The sequence below is a fragment of the Tachypleus tridentatus genome, chromosome 4 (assembly GCF_004210375.1).
Source record: "Tachypleus tridentatus isolate NWPU-2018 chromosome 4, ASM421037v1, whole genome shotgun sequence".
Lineage (NCBI taxonomy): Eukaryota > Metazoa > Arthropoda > Merostomata > Xiphosura > Limulidae > Tachypleus > Tachypleus tridentatus.
Genome location: NC_134828.1, coordinates 81124990 through 81143452, shown reverse-complemented (window position 1 = coordinate 81143452; position 18463 = coordinate 81124990). Strand labels below are relative to the sequence as shown.

At 35.7% G+C, this 18463-nt stretch overlaps 1 protein-coding gene across 1 annotated transcript in view; it reads left to right on the top strand.

The window, feature by feature from the left end:
* Nucleotides 1-18463, top strand: part of LOC143249543 (cell adhesion molecule Dscam1-like) — a 78456-nt gene that overhangs the window by 49506 nt on the left and 10487 nt on the right. Inside the window, exons 14-22 of the mRNA XM_076499569.1 lie at nt 413-561; nt 2544-2675; nt 3810-3977; nt 6087-6157; nt 9637-9874; nt 13199-13294; nt 14928-15113; nt 15484-15780; nt 17347-17529. Coding sequence (XP_076355684.1) covers nt 413-561; nt 2544-2675; nt 3810-3977; nt 6087-6157; nt 9637-9874; nt 13199-13294; nt 14928-15113; nt 15484-15780; nt 17347-17529 — 1520 coding nt within the window. The remainder of the gene's footprint in view (nt 1-412; nt 562-2543; nt 2676-3809; nt 3978-6086; nt 6158-9636; nt 9875-13198; nt 13295-14927; nt 15114-15483; nt 15781-17346; nt 17530-18463) is intronic.

The following is an 18463-nucleotide window of genomic DNA, read 5'->3' as shown; positions in this document are numbered from 1 at the left end:
GGTGTAGGTAGCCTATCATGTAACTTTGCAATAAGAAATCAACAAACATCAAATCAAGTATTTAGCGTACTATTAACTTTATATTGACTATGGTTTAGTATTACCATTGTTCCGATTATTTTATTCAACATGAACTTTGCACTAGTACTTTTGTTAACCATTATCAATTTACTATTTATTTAGTTCCTATTACAGTTTTACTAATATTATCTACTTTAGTATCATCTGTGTAAAAACTGTTATGTATTATGTGAATTAATTCTGTTATTACCCATATTAATTATCACATACAATATTGTATGTTTTGATTATTCTGCTCAGTGTTATCTTGCACTAATTCACCTCAGAAACATTTTGCTGGTATCTCAGAATGAGAAGTTCTAAGTATAATTATGAAACGTTTGCACGTTAGGTATAGAGTGGAGGAAGATGTCGGTGAGGGTGTAATCACTTCACGACTGATAATCTCGTCAACAGACCGACAGGATTCCGCCCTCTACACGTGTATAGTGTCAAATCAGTACGGCTCGGATGAGACAAATATTCAGTTAGTTGTTCAAGGTAAGGCATTCGATCCCAGAAGAAACAATAAAAGTATTAACACAAATAAAACTTGGGTGTTTGAAGCGGTCTTGTCAAACAACTTTCCAAAGCACTCTTCTCAGTTTGAGTTGATGGCCTAGCCCTCAAGCATTCTCATAGTACTTGTTATTTCTAATATATTCCTGGTTTCAAAATTAAATTCGTAAAAAACAAAGGGCGAGTGTGTCAGGGATAGACTGGCCCAGGACCTTCTATAAAAAAATTCATTTGGTTCTCTTGTTTATTATAAGGTGCTTCTCTTACACAACTAAGCCTGATGTGCGAAATTCTGACGTATTAAGAAACTCAAAGCATCGGCTGTGTTCGTGATCCTTGGAAATCTATCTATTTGTGGTTTTAAAATAAGTGAAAACTAATAAGGAACAGTACATTTACAGTTGGTCACAGTAATTAACACTTTTACCCGAATGTGCCAATTATTCGTCTGTGTTAACTCTTTTTGTATATTAATTACAAGTAGAAGTAGTTGTCAACTAAAGGGAAAGGTTTAATCTTAATTGAAACAGCGTAAGTTTAACAGAATCATATATTTCAAAGTAATAACCTGAACACTTTATCCCAAAATTTTAAAATTATAACAAAGCTTCATAAACAACATTTGCAGTTTCCTTTTCATCAACCAAAAAATAAAGATTGTAGGCTAGAAGTAACTAACCAATAGGGTTTACAAAACAGAAATAAAGTTTAGTTTTGACACCTTTAGAACATTTTCCATAGTTAATAGTGTTAAAATCCAAATTTGGGTCGAGATTGCCCCAAGAGGCCCGGTGGAGTTAGGATACAAACAAATACACATTTCGTCTTTATATTGGGGGCAGAAGCCATTTCTAGATCCACATCTTTTCATTGGCCTTCTCCAGCTAAAACAATCTCAATCTTAGCTGGTTTGAAGTAGATATGATACGTATAAAGTCTTTTGACTCAAGCGCGGCACGTGGTTTAAGCAAACTTGGTAAGTATAACATACTTTTGACTTAAGACTGGCACGTGATTTAAAGTAGTTATGGTAAGCATAACGTACTTTTGATTCAAGCGTGAGATGGAGATTCAAATAGACGTGATAAGTGTGATATACGTTTGCTTTAAGCCTGGTGTGGTTTAAAGTGGACGTGATAAGTGTGATATACGTTTGCTTTAAGCCTGGTGTGGTTTAAAGTGGACGTGATAAAGGGTGATATACGTTTGCTTCAAGCCTGGTGTGGTTTAAAGTGAACGCGATAAGTGTGATATACGTTTGCTGCAAGCCTGGTGTGGTTTAAAGTGGACGTGATAAGTGTGATACACGTTTTCTTCAAGCCTGGTGTGGTTTAAAGTGGACGTGATAAGTGTGATATACGTTTGCTTCAAGCCTGGTGTGATTTAAAGTGGACGTGATAAGTGTGATATATGTTTGCTTCAAGCCTGGTGTGATTTAAAGTGGACGTGATAAGTGTGATATACGTTTGCTTTAAGCCTGGTGTGGTTTAAAGTGGACGTGATAAGTGTGATATACGTTTGCTTCAAGCCTGGTGTGGTTTAAAGTGGACGTGATAAGTGTGATATACGTTTGCTTCAAGCCTGGTGTGGTTTGACGTAGACGTGATAAAGGGTGTTTGATGCAAGGATATTCTTGAAATAGTTTTAAAACAGATTTTCGTACGTTTAAACCATACTATTGTAATAAGTAAGTTACAGCGTATTAAAAAGATAATGATTGATTATTCAATTGATTTTAATTAGGTTTGAATAACATAAAGTTAACTGTCTTTAAACAGAAAATTGTAAACCACAGTTGAATTTTAAAACTACTTTAAAAATCGTTAATTTTGAAAGGATCTACTACCAGTTTCATCTACAAGTAAATAAAAAGTAACAGACTGAAAACATCTTAAGTTTTATTTCTAAATATTTCACTACCGTAGTATAAAAACATTGTTTCAAAATATTTTAACTTATTGCAGAACCCCCGAGCCCGCCAACAAATTTAGTGGTGAGTGACGTAACCAGTAGGACTGTACAATTGTCATGGAAACCGTCGTATAATGGAAATAGCGCCATTTTGAAGTATGTAGTGGAATATAAAAATGTTTCAGGTATGTTTATATTGTATTGTTACATATTATAATTTAAAATAGCCAGTAATTTTAATTTAGAAGTTAATTGAATGTCAATATGTATCAAATTTATGATGTTTGCCAACAATTTTCTTTCGTATCATGAATATACAAATAACAATACAATTTATAATAATGATTATTACAAATAATGATTATACAAAAGTTTTACAAAGTTACAAACAGTACTGAATCTTCTATCTAGTCTGGAACTGAATATTCTATCGACGGTTCACGATAACGAATTAATTCTATGTAGCCAAACATTCTTTATACGTATGGCCAGGTGGTTAAGGCACTCAAGTCGTAATCTGAGGGTTGAGGGTTCGAATCCCCGTCACACTAAACATTCTCGCCCTCAAAAACAAACTAATTTTTACATGTGAGTTTTTCAAATTCGCGCAAAGCTACACGAGGGCTATCTTCCCTAATCGTCCCTAATTTAGCAGTGTAAGACTAAAGGGAAGGCAGCTAGTCTTCACCACTCATCGTCAACTGGTGGACTACTCTTTTACCAACGAATAGTCGGATTAACCATCATATTATAACGTCCCCATAGATGGAAGGGCGAGCATGTTTAGTGTACCGGGGATTCGAAACCTCGACCCTCAGATTACGAGCCGAGTGCCTTAACCACCTGGCCATATCAGGCCACACGTATAAAGAATGTTTGGCTACATAGAATTAATTTGTTATCGTGAACCGTCGATAGAATATTCAGTTCCAGATTAGAGAGAAGAATCAGAAGATATAATCAGAGTTATAGCATCCGAAGTTTATAATAACTGTAGCGTACCATCAATATATACTGTCTCTCCGCGTGTTGCGATGGTTACCTTTGTAATAATTAAGCGAGGTTCTCGAAATTTCATTTGGCAACAGTCCTGGCAATCTCTAGTGTTTTACATACACACACATCGTACGTTGTTGATTCTTGTACTCCAGAATCTTCTACAAACGTAGAGAACAAACGGGACTTTTGCAATACACGTTTCAATATACATTAATAAATTGGTTACAGTGTATAAGGAAAGGTGGTAGAGTTACTTAAAAGTAAATAAAGTAGGTTTAATCATGTTGATGTGTTTTTTGTTGTTTATTTTGTTTTTCAAGGGTCATGGGATAGTCAAGATTCACATTTCGTCTTCTCAACTCCTCACACTTCAGTCACAGTTAGAAGCTTACATCCAGTTTCGTCTTACCACTTTCGGGTACTTTCCGAGAATTTGATAGGACGTAGCCAACCAAGTGAAATAGTAGAATGTAGAACGGCCGAAGAAGGTAGAGTTAAACTAAATATGAAAAAAAACAACTAAATTATAGCCTGTCCTTTTAGTTCCCTGTTGCACATTTTAACGTACAAATCTATCCTTGTTGCTTCAATTCTGTGATTGAATACTCTTACATCCAGATAACAGTCCAATCAAACTATGGACTTATTATTGTTAATTACTCAAGTTAACAATATTACTTTAAAGTAATTTGCTCATCTATAACTTATCAAAGTATGTTTCACAAATCATTTTGTGTGCAATATGTATATCCATTGTGTAAGAAATTCAAGAAAACTTTTCTTCAGCCGTATTTCTGTAATGCGTACAATACAGAGTTGACATTATATAACTTTTCAGGGATTACATCTTAAATATTTTATGTTGTTTTTTAAACAGTATACAACTTACCAGTAACGTAATCGTGAATTTTGTCTTCCTAACGGGATATAATTTATCAGAAACTGTTTTGTAAACATTATCTTTGGCCTTTTGAACAATATAATATATTCCTTATCGGTATCATATGTTTTTCTTTTAACATTAAAACATACTTTTTGTTGCCAAAAGTAATAGAGCAGCACATTACCAGCTGATAATGCTTTCACCTCCATTAAATATTCACGTAAATCTCGTGATGTACTGCTGTCTAAGATTTATAGAAGTCAGCGTCTGATACAGACGACCAGTTGAGGTCCAGAACTTGTCAAAAAAGGAATAGTAAGTAGAATCAACACTGAGGTGAAACGTTGTCCAAGACATTCAGGTTGCCTACTTATACTGAACTTTACTATAGTGGATGCGACATTGAAATGGTACGTTGTCCAAGAGATTCAGGCTGCCTACTTTTATCGAACTTCATTTTAGTGGATGCGACACTGGAGTGGAACGTTGTCTAAGACATTCAGGGTATACTTAGGGTATAGTTCTGAAGAATAAATGCCTCTGCACGTGCTAATAAAGAATACTGACCCGTTTCATTGTGAATTGTGAAAAGTGCTATGAAAATATGCTGCATATCTGACATTACACCCATTGCTCGTGATTCTAATGATGTTAAGACTGCAGATCAATAAATCCTCCACAATAGAAAAAAGTTCTTTTATCCAGAGTTTACGAAGAACGTGTAGTCCAAACAACTTATCACGACCATGGGTGCAAGGTGTCAACTGTCCTGAGGCTTTAATACTAAGTTGGGTAGTTGAAAGACGTTGTTTAGAGTGCAGAATTTCTCTATTTAACACTTTATATATGACTGTGTTGTCCGAAACACAAAGTGTAAATGGGTTTCTATCATTTTTCAGCCTGTTTTATCTGCTTTGACTTGTTTCATTGCTAAGAGTTAAAAAGGTCTCGTATTATGGTTTTCTAGGAAATGTTGCAGTCTCCATTGATCGATGTTCATGGGGAGAAATCGTATCTTTTTTTATATTTTCGTTCCATCAATGGTTTCAAATAAATAACGTGTAGAGTCTATCTCGGCTAGCTTAGAGCCACTTAAATCTGGTTTAACCAATCTGGAAAGTTTTGGATATCCCCCTGAAGAACAGATGAAACAAATTCAAACACTTGCTACATTTATGAGTTATTTTGCAAGGAGAGTGGATGTCTTTTTCTCTAGATATGTACTAACAGCTTGTGATAAGTGTTAAAATATAGCCTGTGGTTAACGTCATAGGAAGGTTAGCTTTTTATTAAAGTGGAACCTATGCAATGAGACATGACTCCCACTCCTACACACACCCATATATCCCAGTGTATCATTCTATTACTTTTGGTAATGTAATGTAATAAAAAAACCACTTTTGAGTTTATTGGTTAAGATTATTTGTTCTTATTTGAAAACTATATATATTATAAAACTAAGTTGCAATTCCTGTTATGAGCACAATATAGTACGAAAATTGTTTACATTATATTTTCCATCACACTTTCAGTGTTGTTAAATAAGATAAAATCTGAATGTGTAAGCTTACTTAAACTGTTTTTTAAACATTCTTTTTCATATTAACAATACATTAATGAGACGAAAACCATTTTAAGTTTCTTTCCAGAACAATATGAGTGTAAGTTTAAAACATAGTACAACTAATAACCTTACTATTTCCTGATCCTTTAGTGCCAGGTGGCCCTCCATTGAATGTCAATGTCGAGGCCACAGGGTCACAGTCACTGAAGGTCACATGGATGGTTAGTATAGTTTTATTTCTTTGCTCATTCGCTTGTATAAAAGTGAGCTAAAAATGTTAATATAAACCAAATATGTTTGCTAACTGCCTTACGTTATTTGATGAAACAGATTGAACATACGCTGCGTCAAATATATATATATATATATAATATTAAAACTTATCTCTAGCCTGATCTAATTGTGAAGTCCAGTAAGTTGTACTGGTTTTTTTTCTTTGGCAAATCATTAGTTTTGTACCTGCTAGTGAAAACTACATCGTAAAATTAGTTGTTTTCTGCAAAAAAACAACATAAGTGACGCTCTTGCCTCGAACTTGGAAAATCTAAAAAAAAAAAAAAAATTGTGACCCCTCACAACCTTTCATATCGTAGCTTGCACGCTTAAGTAAACCTTGTTCCAGTTCTTGGTAAAATATTACGTAATCTTGGTCATTTTCGAGATTATTTTATCTGGTGAAAATTGCTTATCTTACTGTATTTGATAAACTATTCAAAATATTCTTTTAAAATAAAAATGTAATATTATATTGTCTACTACCCAATTTAAAACATTTGTCTCTAGTCTGAAGTTAGCAAACGTTCTGATGTTCTTATTAACCTTTACAACCATGTCACAAGCTCAAAAGCGATTTATTAGTTAGGTACATTTATAATAAAAACTGAAGTAGCAGTATCTGTAGGTGCTCATGTACAGATCTGGGAAATCTGAAGTGCTGCCTGGAAAGTCGAGAAAATTATAATCACTTGATCAAGAAATAATTGGATCTGAAACACCGTCAAATCAAATATTGTGTAAGAGAAGTGTCGGTCAAAACCAAAAATTCCGAGTTTGGCATGCATAATATTAAAACTTTCTTTTTTTAACTTACTGTAAGTAAGATAATTCTTTCTCGTTTAAAAAATACACTCAGACTTTATCTGTGAAGTTAACGCCACTAATCCTTTTTTTTAATTTTATAAATAAACAATATTATAACATAAATTGTTTTTATTTGTTTGGCCGCTGAGAGATTTACTCTACAGTTTTTTTAACGGACACAAGATGGCACTATGGTAGTGTGTGGTGTTCATATCGAATCACAAAAACAATTAAAGTCTATCCAAATCTGTTAAAAATTCTTCCAGCCCAAATGTTTTCGTAATTTATTATTACTTTTCTAAGTCTAGTTGTTTATTTAATTTGTTAAAGTGTGTTATGTCTCTTTGAAAATTAGTTGTTTATTGTGATTTATTATTTTCTGTTATTCAAACTTTCATAATGATGTGATCTTCGTTTTGAGAGCAAACTATATCTTCAACTAAGTGGTGGCACTATGTGCAGTCAAGAAACTGTTGTTTACACTGTATTATTTAATTGTTGAAACAAGTGTCCTAGATAAGTGGTGTCAGGATACCGACACTTGCAATCTGTGACTTCAATACATTAATGAAGTGCTTGGCCTAAAGAACCATGGCCTTGATATATTTTCCATTTCACAGTTAACCATTCAAATAACAGCCGAGGTGGATACTTTCTTGACGTTATTGTTTCATAAGCCAATTGAAATATATTTTTCTTCACTTCTATTGCTATATATTAGTGAAAAATAATTGATCGCGGTTGCAGAGATAAAACGCTATACGGTCTGAATTCAAATCACTCCTTTTGAGTGTCTATTTATGTGCTTTCTTTTACCACAGCCACATTGGGCTGTCTGCTGAGTACACCAAGGGGAATCGAACCCCCTGATTTTAGCGTTGTAACTCCGTAGACTTAGCGCTGTACAAGCGGGGAACACATTCCTTTTGAGAAAAGAATACCGATTCCTTCTTTTCACATAGAACAAATTTTCCAGGACAATGATGAAATATTAACATTACATTTCCAATATGAAAAAAATAAGGAAAACAGGGAGAAGACAATTTTCCAAGACACCATAAAAGTGCCTTTACCTCTAGTTGACTAAACTACCTTTAATAAACTGAACTCATAATCAATAAATCAATTGTTTGTTTGTTTTGGAATTTCGCACAAAGCTACTCGAGGCTATCTGTGCTATCTGTCCCTAATTTAGCAGTGTAAGACTAGAGGGAAGGCAGCTAGTCATCACCACCCACCGCCAACTCTTGGGCTACTCTTTTACCAACGAATAGTGGGATTGACCGTCACATTATACACCCCCACGGCTGGGAGGGCGAGCATGTTTAGCGCGACGCGGGCGCGAACCCGCGACCCTCGGATTACGAGTCGCACGCCTTACGCGCTTGGCCATGCCGGGCCCAATAAATCAATTAAAGTTATAGAAAAGCCAGACTAACTCCAACTCATACAAGTTGTCCCCTACTGGGACAACGGTAATTTTTTGGATTTACAATGTTAAAATTAGGGGTTCGATTCCCTTCGGTAAGCACAGCAAATAGCACGATGTGGTTTTACTATAAGAAATCACACACTCAGAAGTCAAGTTTTAAAATCTCTGGACGCTGACCTTCAATGTAACAAAGCCATGTGTCTTACTTCCAGTGTTGTACATCAACTCACATATAACATCTGTCACCTTACACACATTGGTGAAACTGAAGAACCATACACAGAAGGATAGAATAACTTCTTGACCTTATGAACTAAATCAACTAAAACGTGAAAAAGTGCAGTTGGAGGTCATTTGGTAACTAACCATGACCAAGTAACTCCTGAAATCAATCTATCTTTTTCTGTACAGATCCTTAACAAATATACCAATAGAAAATTTAAATAAACTCTTTAACAACTACAACCACTGATGAACAGGAATTTTTGGTTACTGTAGTTAACAACTTTTATTTTTAACAATAAACTTTATTGTGTATAATATCAAGCAAACAATGTAGAAACGTGTGCTATAGAATCTGTTAGAATTTCTTATTTAATCCAAATGACGTTATTAACGATCAATTACGTTTTAACTTTTAGTGGAACCCCCCGATGAAGCTGTAAAGTGAACATTGAGTGTTCAGTTAAATAAAGCACTGAATGTGGTGTTACAAGGTCGATACTTTCTAGAATAATGTCTTTTATACTTCAATATGCACTACAGAAATTAAATGACATTTAACTCGTTAAACGTTCAAGCCCGGCATGGCCAGGTGATTAAGGCACACGACTCGTAATCTGAGGGTCGCAGGTTCGAATTCCCGTCACACCTGCTCGCTCTTTCAACCGTGGGGGCGTTATAATGTCACGGTCAATCTCACTATTCATTGGTAAAAAAGTAACCTAAGAGTCGGCGGTTGGTGGTGATGACTAGCTGCCTTTCCTCTAGTCTTACGCTGCTAAATTAGGGACGGCTAGCTTAGATAACCCTCGTGTAGCTTTGCGCGAAATTCAAAACCAGTAAATGTTCTTGCTATTCGATTTCTGTGAGTAATAGTTTGTGTATTTGAAATTCAAAACTTTTTTGAATTTAGTAGGTGTGCACTCTGTATTATCGAAAATCTCTTTGTTCTCTTGTTTGTTTCAGCCACCCAAACCAGAACTGCAGCATGGAGTCATTCAGGGCTACTACGTAGGGTATAAGAGAACAAACAGTGAAGAACCTTTTCAGTACAAGAGTGTAGAGAAGGCTAGTCATGATCAATACACCAGTTACCTCACCAACCTGAAACGAAATACCAAATATGCGGTGCTTGTGCAAGCATTTAATAACGCAGGGGCGGGGCCGATGTCAGATGCAGTGCACGCAGTTACTCTAGAAGCAGGTAAGAAATATTTGGTAACAAGAATGTGGTTTATATTGGAACGGTTTTGGAAAACAAGTATTGTATTTGATAACTAAAGTCGGGTCTGGGTGGGACAAAACCAAGGTGTTCTACTGAAAAAAAAAGTATTTGATAACAGGAGTGAGATCTGGATCGGACGAAATGCACATTGTTGCTGTAGGAATAGGTGAGAAAAGGAGTGTGTGTGTGTGTTTTCGTATAGCAAAGCCACAAAGGGCTATCTGCTCAGCCCACCGAGGGGAATCGAACTCCTGATTTTAGCGTTGTAAATCCGAAGACATACCGCTGTACTAGCGGGGGACAAGTGTTTGAGAGTACAGGAAGAAACGCGTGTATATACAGTTCTGTTTTATAATGATCAAATATTAATACTTGTGATATGTTTTGATGTTAAATATTGGTCCTGGTTGAAATAAAACATAAATTGTAATCCTAAAATAGATAATAAAAGAGCTTTTAATAAAGTAAAGCAGAGTGTTGGTCAGTGAACGCTATCTTTAAAAGCAGATGATAAAAATCTGTAAATACCTTAGAGCGATGTCTGTATATATGCACCTGTTATATGTTGTTATACTGTTATTATTATGAGAATACAGCAACACAGAAGCGATCACATACGTTAAAAATTGTACTCTTTTACTTTTGAAACAGTTAAGAAAATAACTAATTGAAGCACATGACACAAAAGACTGAAAATATAAGGTATGGCCTAGGTTGGGCAAAGTGCACATTGTTACTCTGGAAACGACTGAACAAAAGGCCTATAATAACAGTGGGCAGACCTTAGATCGAACGAAATGAATCAACTAGAATCAACTTATGAGAAAGATTTTAATAGCATGTGCTAGGACTAAGTAAGACGAAGTACAATTGATAAACAAGTCTTCAATAAGATAAAATACAACACATAAGAAATGACAAAACTACGTTGTAATATACGGACCAATGGAGTCATTGTGTCTCCTCTGGCTTCATAAACCTTTCCCTTTGATGTTTTTATATATATATGTGTGTACACACTGCTGGCCAAAATCTTAAGGCTAATGAATATAAAGAAACAATATGTATTTTACGTTGTTAGATTCAACCACTAATTTGAGTAGAGCTTCGAAATATGAAAATAACAAAAGGGAAAATAAAAATAAAAACTTTTTTAGCATTTAATAGGAAAACTGTGAACACTATGAAATTAGCCTAAATACCAGCTGGTCAAGAGTTTAAAATCATACCAAAAAGAAGTCCTAAACAGAGTAGGAAATGCCCAACAAGAAGTCTCAGTTGTGAGCGACACGGCCGTCATTGTGAATAACTGCAAACATTCGATATGATCGATATAAGCGTTTGTAGAAGACTGGCTAGAATGTTATTCCAAATGGTGATGGTGGCTTCACAAAGATCATACACTGTTTGGAATTGACGTCCATTTCTATATACTTCCTTTGCCATCCATCCCCAAACATTTTCAATGGGATTCAGTTCGGGCGAACACGCTGGATGGTCCGAAAGTATCACGTCATTCGCCATAAAAAAAGTCCTTTGTCCTGCTGGCATTGTGGATTGCATCGTTGTCCTACTGAAAGATCCAGTCATTTCCACACAAGCGAGGAACTTCAGTCAATAAAGATGCTCTCTCCAACATGCCAATGTAGCCAGCTACTGTTTGATACCCCTGTATAACCTGAAGCGCCATTGTTCCATGGAAAGAGAAAGCACCTCAGATCATGATGGAACCTCCTCCACTGTGTCGTGTAGAAAATGTCTCCGGTGGGATATCCTTATCGTGCCACTAACGTTAGAAGCCATCTGGACCATCCACGTTAAATTTTTTTCTCATCAGAGAATAAAACTTTCTTCCACTTTTCTACGTCTCATGTTTGGTGCTTCTCAGCAAAGTTTAACCGAGCTGTTTCGTGGTGTAGAAAGAGGCGTGGCTTTTGAAGACGTTTATGGTTTTTAAAGCCTTTCTTTCGTAGATGCCGTCTTATTGTTCTTGAGCTGCAATCGGCATCCGTAAGGGCCTTAATCTGGTTCGACGATCGGCTGGTGTCTTGCCGGACAACTCGTCGAATCCTTCTGCTCAACGCCGGCGAAATTTTCTTGGGCCGACCACTTGAAATTCTCGTTCCGTATCCCTCAGGGTCTTTTAAGAAATTTGCAACAACAGTTTTACTACGCCCAATCTCACCAGCGATGGCACGTTGAGACAGACCTTGCTTTTGCAGCTCGACATTTCTGCCACGTTCAAACTCTGTCAACTTTTTAGCCTTTGCCATGTTTTTACCCAATGTAACACAGGAGATGTCAGGGGGAGATATTAACAACGCTAATACTTGAACACAAATCACTAAATTTCGTTACGTGTTTACCGATTAACGCTACGTTTCAGTATGTTCTTAAACTTTTGACCAGCTACAATTTAGGCTAATTTCATAGTGTTCACATTTTCCCTATTAAATGCTAAAAATATTTTTATTTTCATTTTCCCCTTTCTTATTGTCATCTTTCAAAGCTATACTCAAATAAGTGGTTGAGCCTAACAACGCAAAATGCATATTTTTTCTTTATGTTCATTGGCCTTAAGATCAGGCCCGGGATGGTCAGGTGGGTTAAGGCGTTCGACTCGTAATCCGAGGATCGTTGGTTCGAATCCCAGTTGCACCAAACATGCTCGCCCTTTCAGCCGTGGGAGCGTTATAATGGTACTGTCAATCCCACAATTCGTTGGTAAAGAGTAGCCCAAGAGTTGGCGGTGGGTGGTGATGAGTAGCTGTTTTCCCTCTAGTCTTACACTTCAAAATTAGGGACGGCTGGCGCAGATAGCCCTCATGTAGCTTTGCGCGAAATTGAAAAACGAACAAACAAACAAAAGTCTTACGATTTTGGCCAGCAGTGTATATATATGTTACCATTGAATATCTTTAGTTAAAATAATCTTACCCATTTTAAGTATAAAATATTTTGCTTTGCAAAAATAAAAAGAAGTAATTTTTTTTCAAACAAAAGGTGTATACTACCTTCATTTACTGTTATTTTTGATTGAATATTTCCGAAGGTAAATATGACAAAACACGTAAGAACTAAAAATGGCCGTTTTAAGCATTTGTATATGTTTATATTCGTGTGTGTTTGTGTATGTATATTCGTATATTATTTTTTAGAATAGTAGTCAGAGCTATTTTCAACCAATAATTTTATCTTCGATATCTTTGGGTGATGTCGTAGATGTATGTCTAGAAAATAGTATATATGTACATTTTTTATTTTAATTTGAATATTTTTTCTTTTTTTTTTTGTATTTTTCAGCTCCCCCTACATCTCCTGTTATAGCTGTAACTTCAACGTCATCTTCAACTATAACAATCCGATGGAAGGTAGACACAAATGACGTTACGTTGAAAGGTAAAACAATTTCTGAACAATGCCACCTATATGTTCTGTTTACGGATGCTGTTTTACTTTTCTGTAACTGCCAAATATGGGGTGCGAAGATTTTTGTTTTATAAACCTCTTTCTTAAGTTTCATTACATTGTTAGTAATGTGTAAAGGTTTAAGTCAATTGTTTAATAAAATCATTTATTTAAGTTTATTAAATTGTTGGTATTGACGTCTGTACATATTTTATTCCACTATTTGACACTGTATATGTACAGAGTTAAGTGAAGTGTTCAGAATAAGCATTTGTTTATTTATTATACTGGGTGGTCCAATATTTATTTTATCTTTCCTATGTAAAAAAATGAATAATTAAAGAACTAAATAAATACAACCGTATAGTTTTCAACATCTTGTAGCCTAACTCAAATAGTTTCTATTGTCTTTTTTTTTTCTCACTTCAGTGAATAATGTTATCTCGTAAAATGGCAACTGTGCAAAAAAGGGCTCATTATATCGTTTGGGTTGTAAGGAGGACCATTTCGTGGTTTCCACGTGCGCCAGTCATCACTCCACTAGACTTCTGTCTTTGGGGGTATGTTAAGGACATCATGTATCACGCACCTATAGCAAATATGGCAGAGATAAAGACCAGGATAACGGATGACACCTCAATTCTAGACATGTTGCAGTGAACGTGGACTGAAATCGAATTTTGGTTAAATGTGCTGAGAGGCCGCTATTGGTGCGTACGTAGACGTCTACTGACATGTCAGTAAAAACTTATACGAGTGTGACTACGAGATGTTGAAAACTGCATGATTGTACTTCCTTGTTATTTAATTACTAAATTCTAAAATAAGAAAGATAATGTTGGGCCACTTTTATTAATAACTGTAGATCTGTCAGGCATTAATATTATCACTCGTGCAAATATATGGCACACTGTTACGATATGTGTATGAACCATACATCCATTTTTTACAACTTCTAAAGTATTTTTACCTGAAATTGATCTTTACCAAACAAAATGTTGCCACGTTCCCTTCCAGACAATGTATTTCCGGTCAGTATTGGTGAGGGACATTTCTTCAAATTTTACTTCTTATTAAATTACAATGCGAAGTACCTTAGTCTCAATATATTTAGATCATTGTTTGATAACAATACCTTACAAACGATATATTTACTGCACAACATTGTTCAGTGACTTTCTCCTACATAGTGTATTTAATATGGTTCTCTTTCAGACTAACATTGTATTACAGACCGCATACCTTACAACACAACATTGTTCAGTGATTCTCTCTTACATACCATTTTTTATAAGTTTCTCTTCCAGACCACACGGGCCCGGCATGGCTAGGTAGTTAAGGCACTCGACTAGCAATATGAAAGTTAAGAGTTCGAATCCCCGTCACACCAAACATGCTTACCCTTTCAGCCGTGAGGGCGTTATAATGTTACGGTCAATCCTACTATTCGTTGGGAAGATTGTAACCCAAGAGTTGGCGGCGGGTGGTGATGACTAGTTGCCTTCTCTCTAGTCTTACACTACTAAATTAGGGACAGCTAGCGCAGATAGCCCTTGTGTAGCTTTGCGCGAAATTCATAAATAAACAAACCAGACTACACGATTTTGAATAACTTTTCTTGCAGATTATGTACTACACTACAGTCACGACGGTGGCGACTGGAAGAAGGAGTCTCTGAAAACAAACACTGGTAGATACACTTTGAAAGGTTTGAAATGTGGCACTCGCTATCATCTGTTTATGACTGCATCCAACAGTCTTGGAACCGGAGAACCACGTGATCCAATTACAGCGAGAACCAAAGGAGGAGGTGAGATTTATGGGTTTTTGGTATTTTCCACAATACATAATGAATATTGAATAATGTACTGTGAGGCCAATAAAGCTAACAGTACAAGAATAAAAGTGTGGCCATCGAAAACTGGCCTTGATAATAAGGTGGTGTATTGTTATGTATTGTTATGTTATGTTAAGCTACATGCAAAATAACAGTTTCATCTTCCAGTACAAGTACCTATCTGAAATGTATTTATTTACTTCATCAAGATTAATTTATCGGAATCCTACTTATTATGCATTAGCGGAAAGTAAAAGGATAAAGTTATGATGTTTTAACAAACTTTGTAAAATACATCAGTATTTTTAAATCTATTCATCTAACGTTTTATTTTTGTTATTAGCTCCAGTGTCTCCACAGCAAGAAACATTCATAATACCAAACACAACGTTTTTGACATTGAATTTGGGTGCTTGGCAAAGCGGAGGCTGTCCAATTCGGAACTTTACTGTCCAGTACCAAACTGCTTTTCTACGTCGCTGGAATACTGTCACTGTCCCTGTAGCAGGTCTACAAAAGCATTTAGTTATAAGCCACCTAGCGCCCGACCGTGAATATAATATACTTGTTAGTGCTCACAGCGAGGCTGGTACGACAGAAGCCGAGTATGATACGAAGACATTGAATTTGTCGTTGACAAGTAAGTTAACATTTAGTGTTTATTAATAGTTTTTCGAGATGTCTGGGTTGCGCTAGTAAACCGATCTCTTTACTTCTGTTATGAAAGATAGAGATCTGGGTGTAAGGGTTGATCATTCTCTAAAAACAATTAAAACAATGTGCTTTTGTTAGTAGGGCAAATAGGATTTTTAGTTGTACCTGCAGAAATATTGAATACAAGTCTAAAAGAGGTTATAATGTCACTTTACCAGTCACTTGTTACATTAGATTTGGAATATTATGTTTAGTATTGCATTTCTTGACAGCTTTTTAACGTTCAATAACTGATTTCGACACTTGTTTTTATTTTATGATACCTGGAGCAGCCATCTGTTGTCCCGTTGTAGACAAAACGTACTCTGACTTTTGGTTAGTGGCTGAGTTTTAAGAGTAACAGTCAAATACCTTTATTAAATCAGGCATGATTTTGAGGGATGAATGCTATTGTCTATTATTTCAGTATTGCAAACGACTATGTGCAGGTAGCCCTTCTGTAGCTTTTTCCGAAAACCCGAAATAAAAATATTATTTTCATTAGACGATTTTACTGCTATTTTACATTATTACAAGTAACAAAGTTATCCACAATTAATGTTACAGCTAACTTACCTACTGCATGAATCAGTCTTTCTTTTTCTCTTAAGAGAACTGAGTTAGTAACCTTGTTTCCTGTGTTACAATAAATGAATTATCCTTTGTATAAGCACTGAAACATCTTTTTCTGTTTAAGCTATTGATACAAACTTTTATTCTGATATTAAACTCCTGTGCCAAACTTTCCTTCTACTTAAACGACTGAAGCAATCTTTCTAAAGTCGATGAGCTCTCTTCTAAGTGGTCCTCCTCTGGGACAGCGGTCAGTCTTCGGATTTACAACGCTAAAATCAAGGGTTCGATTTCCTTCCGTAAACGCAGCAGATAGACTGATGTGGCTTTGCTATAAAAAAATAATAAACACAATCAAACACCTCTAAGTGTGGATATCGTAGGAAACTTAATACAACTGACGTAACGCATCACCCAGTTGCTTTCAAACACACTCAATAGGTTTAGTTCCAGTACATAACTTTCGGCCTTAGGCCTACATCAGATATCACAAATTACACTTTGTGCATTTGTATCGAATTGTAACTGGGTGGGTCAATCACTTTCTTTTTTCTCTTTAATTAAACGTCTTAGTTGGCTATTTTTCCTGACTCTACCTCTTTCTTTTTTTATTTAGACATGTGATGTAAATGTTTTACGTGATCTATTTGTGTGTGTGTGTGTGTATATGTATAGCTGCATTGGTCACAGCAGTTCCTTTTCTCAGCGTTAAGTCTGAATGATTGTATCGTTAAAAATCGGGTTTCTATATACCTACCTCTCAACAACAAAAAAAAACATTTATTTTCTTTATTTAACTGGGGTAGTTAGTACAACTTACATTTTATGTAAACTATGCAAGTACCGTGGGTTAATTGTTAAAATATTATTTTTCACTTTCATGTTTAAAATATTACGACTTGCTTTATCGTGCAACAATTTATTTTTATCCCATATTTAGCCACAAGCATCGCCACGCCACCTGTGCCTCCATTTTTGGAAGAAACGTATCTGCCATTTTATAGGAACTTAACAGTACTGCTACCGGTCGTTATTTCTGTCATCGTATTACTGGTTGTCATTGTTGCTGTCATCGTTTGTCTGCGTCGTCAAACAGATACGAGCAGCGGAGCCAGCAGTGGAGGTACATGTCACGTGATCATAATTTAGTTGTAGTAAATCCAGTTTTACATGTAGAAACATTCCACTTTTCTGTTTTTTCTTCTCCTAATTTAATCTGAAATTGAATTTGATGCCGTCCAGTTTTCCAGGTGAATTCAACACTGAGGATTTTTTTCCACCTCTGTGGGATATAATGTAAAATAAAATAAAAGAAACATGTAAACTGATATTAGGCAGCCAATCCCAACTAAGATAAGCTGAGAATTGCAGTCAGGTCTCACCATTCTTGCTAGATCAGTGATAACATTGTTAATCAGAGGAAAGCTTTGTGTGTTTAAAAGTTGTTTAAGTGTCATCGAAATTAAGTTTTAAACTGTATGATTCATTATAGACATGAATACTCACGTGCTACAAAGAGCCCTATTTTAACATTTACCGTATTTTCCGCCTAATAAGCCGAATTTCTGGCCCTAAATTTTGGACCTGATTTTTGGGGGTCGGCTTATTGGCCGATCACTCCTTTCGGAAATGTTTTTCTTTTGAAAATTACCATAGGCGGTAATTTTGTCCCATCAGCAAAGCACGTTAAGACTACAGTGAAACGTTGTTTCTGGAATTTCATTGGTTACCTAATTACAGTGAGTGGAGCCAACAACGAATGACATATTGATTCCATCTCTGTCTCAATACGACACGTTCTGCTCTACTACAGAACGCCAATGATCACACACAACATGCATGTTGACGCTGAAACGAGACTAAGAAATCATTTTGAAAAAACTTGTCACTTCTTAAAAATGATTTCGGCTTATTGGGCGGGAATAAGCAAAAACTCTCATTTTCAGAGCTGAAAATTGGCCTCGGCTTATTCGGCGATTCGGCTTATTAACCGGAAAATACGGTATTAATAAAATTATATATATATTTCGGTCATATGAACAGTTTATATAATGCAT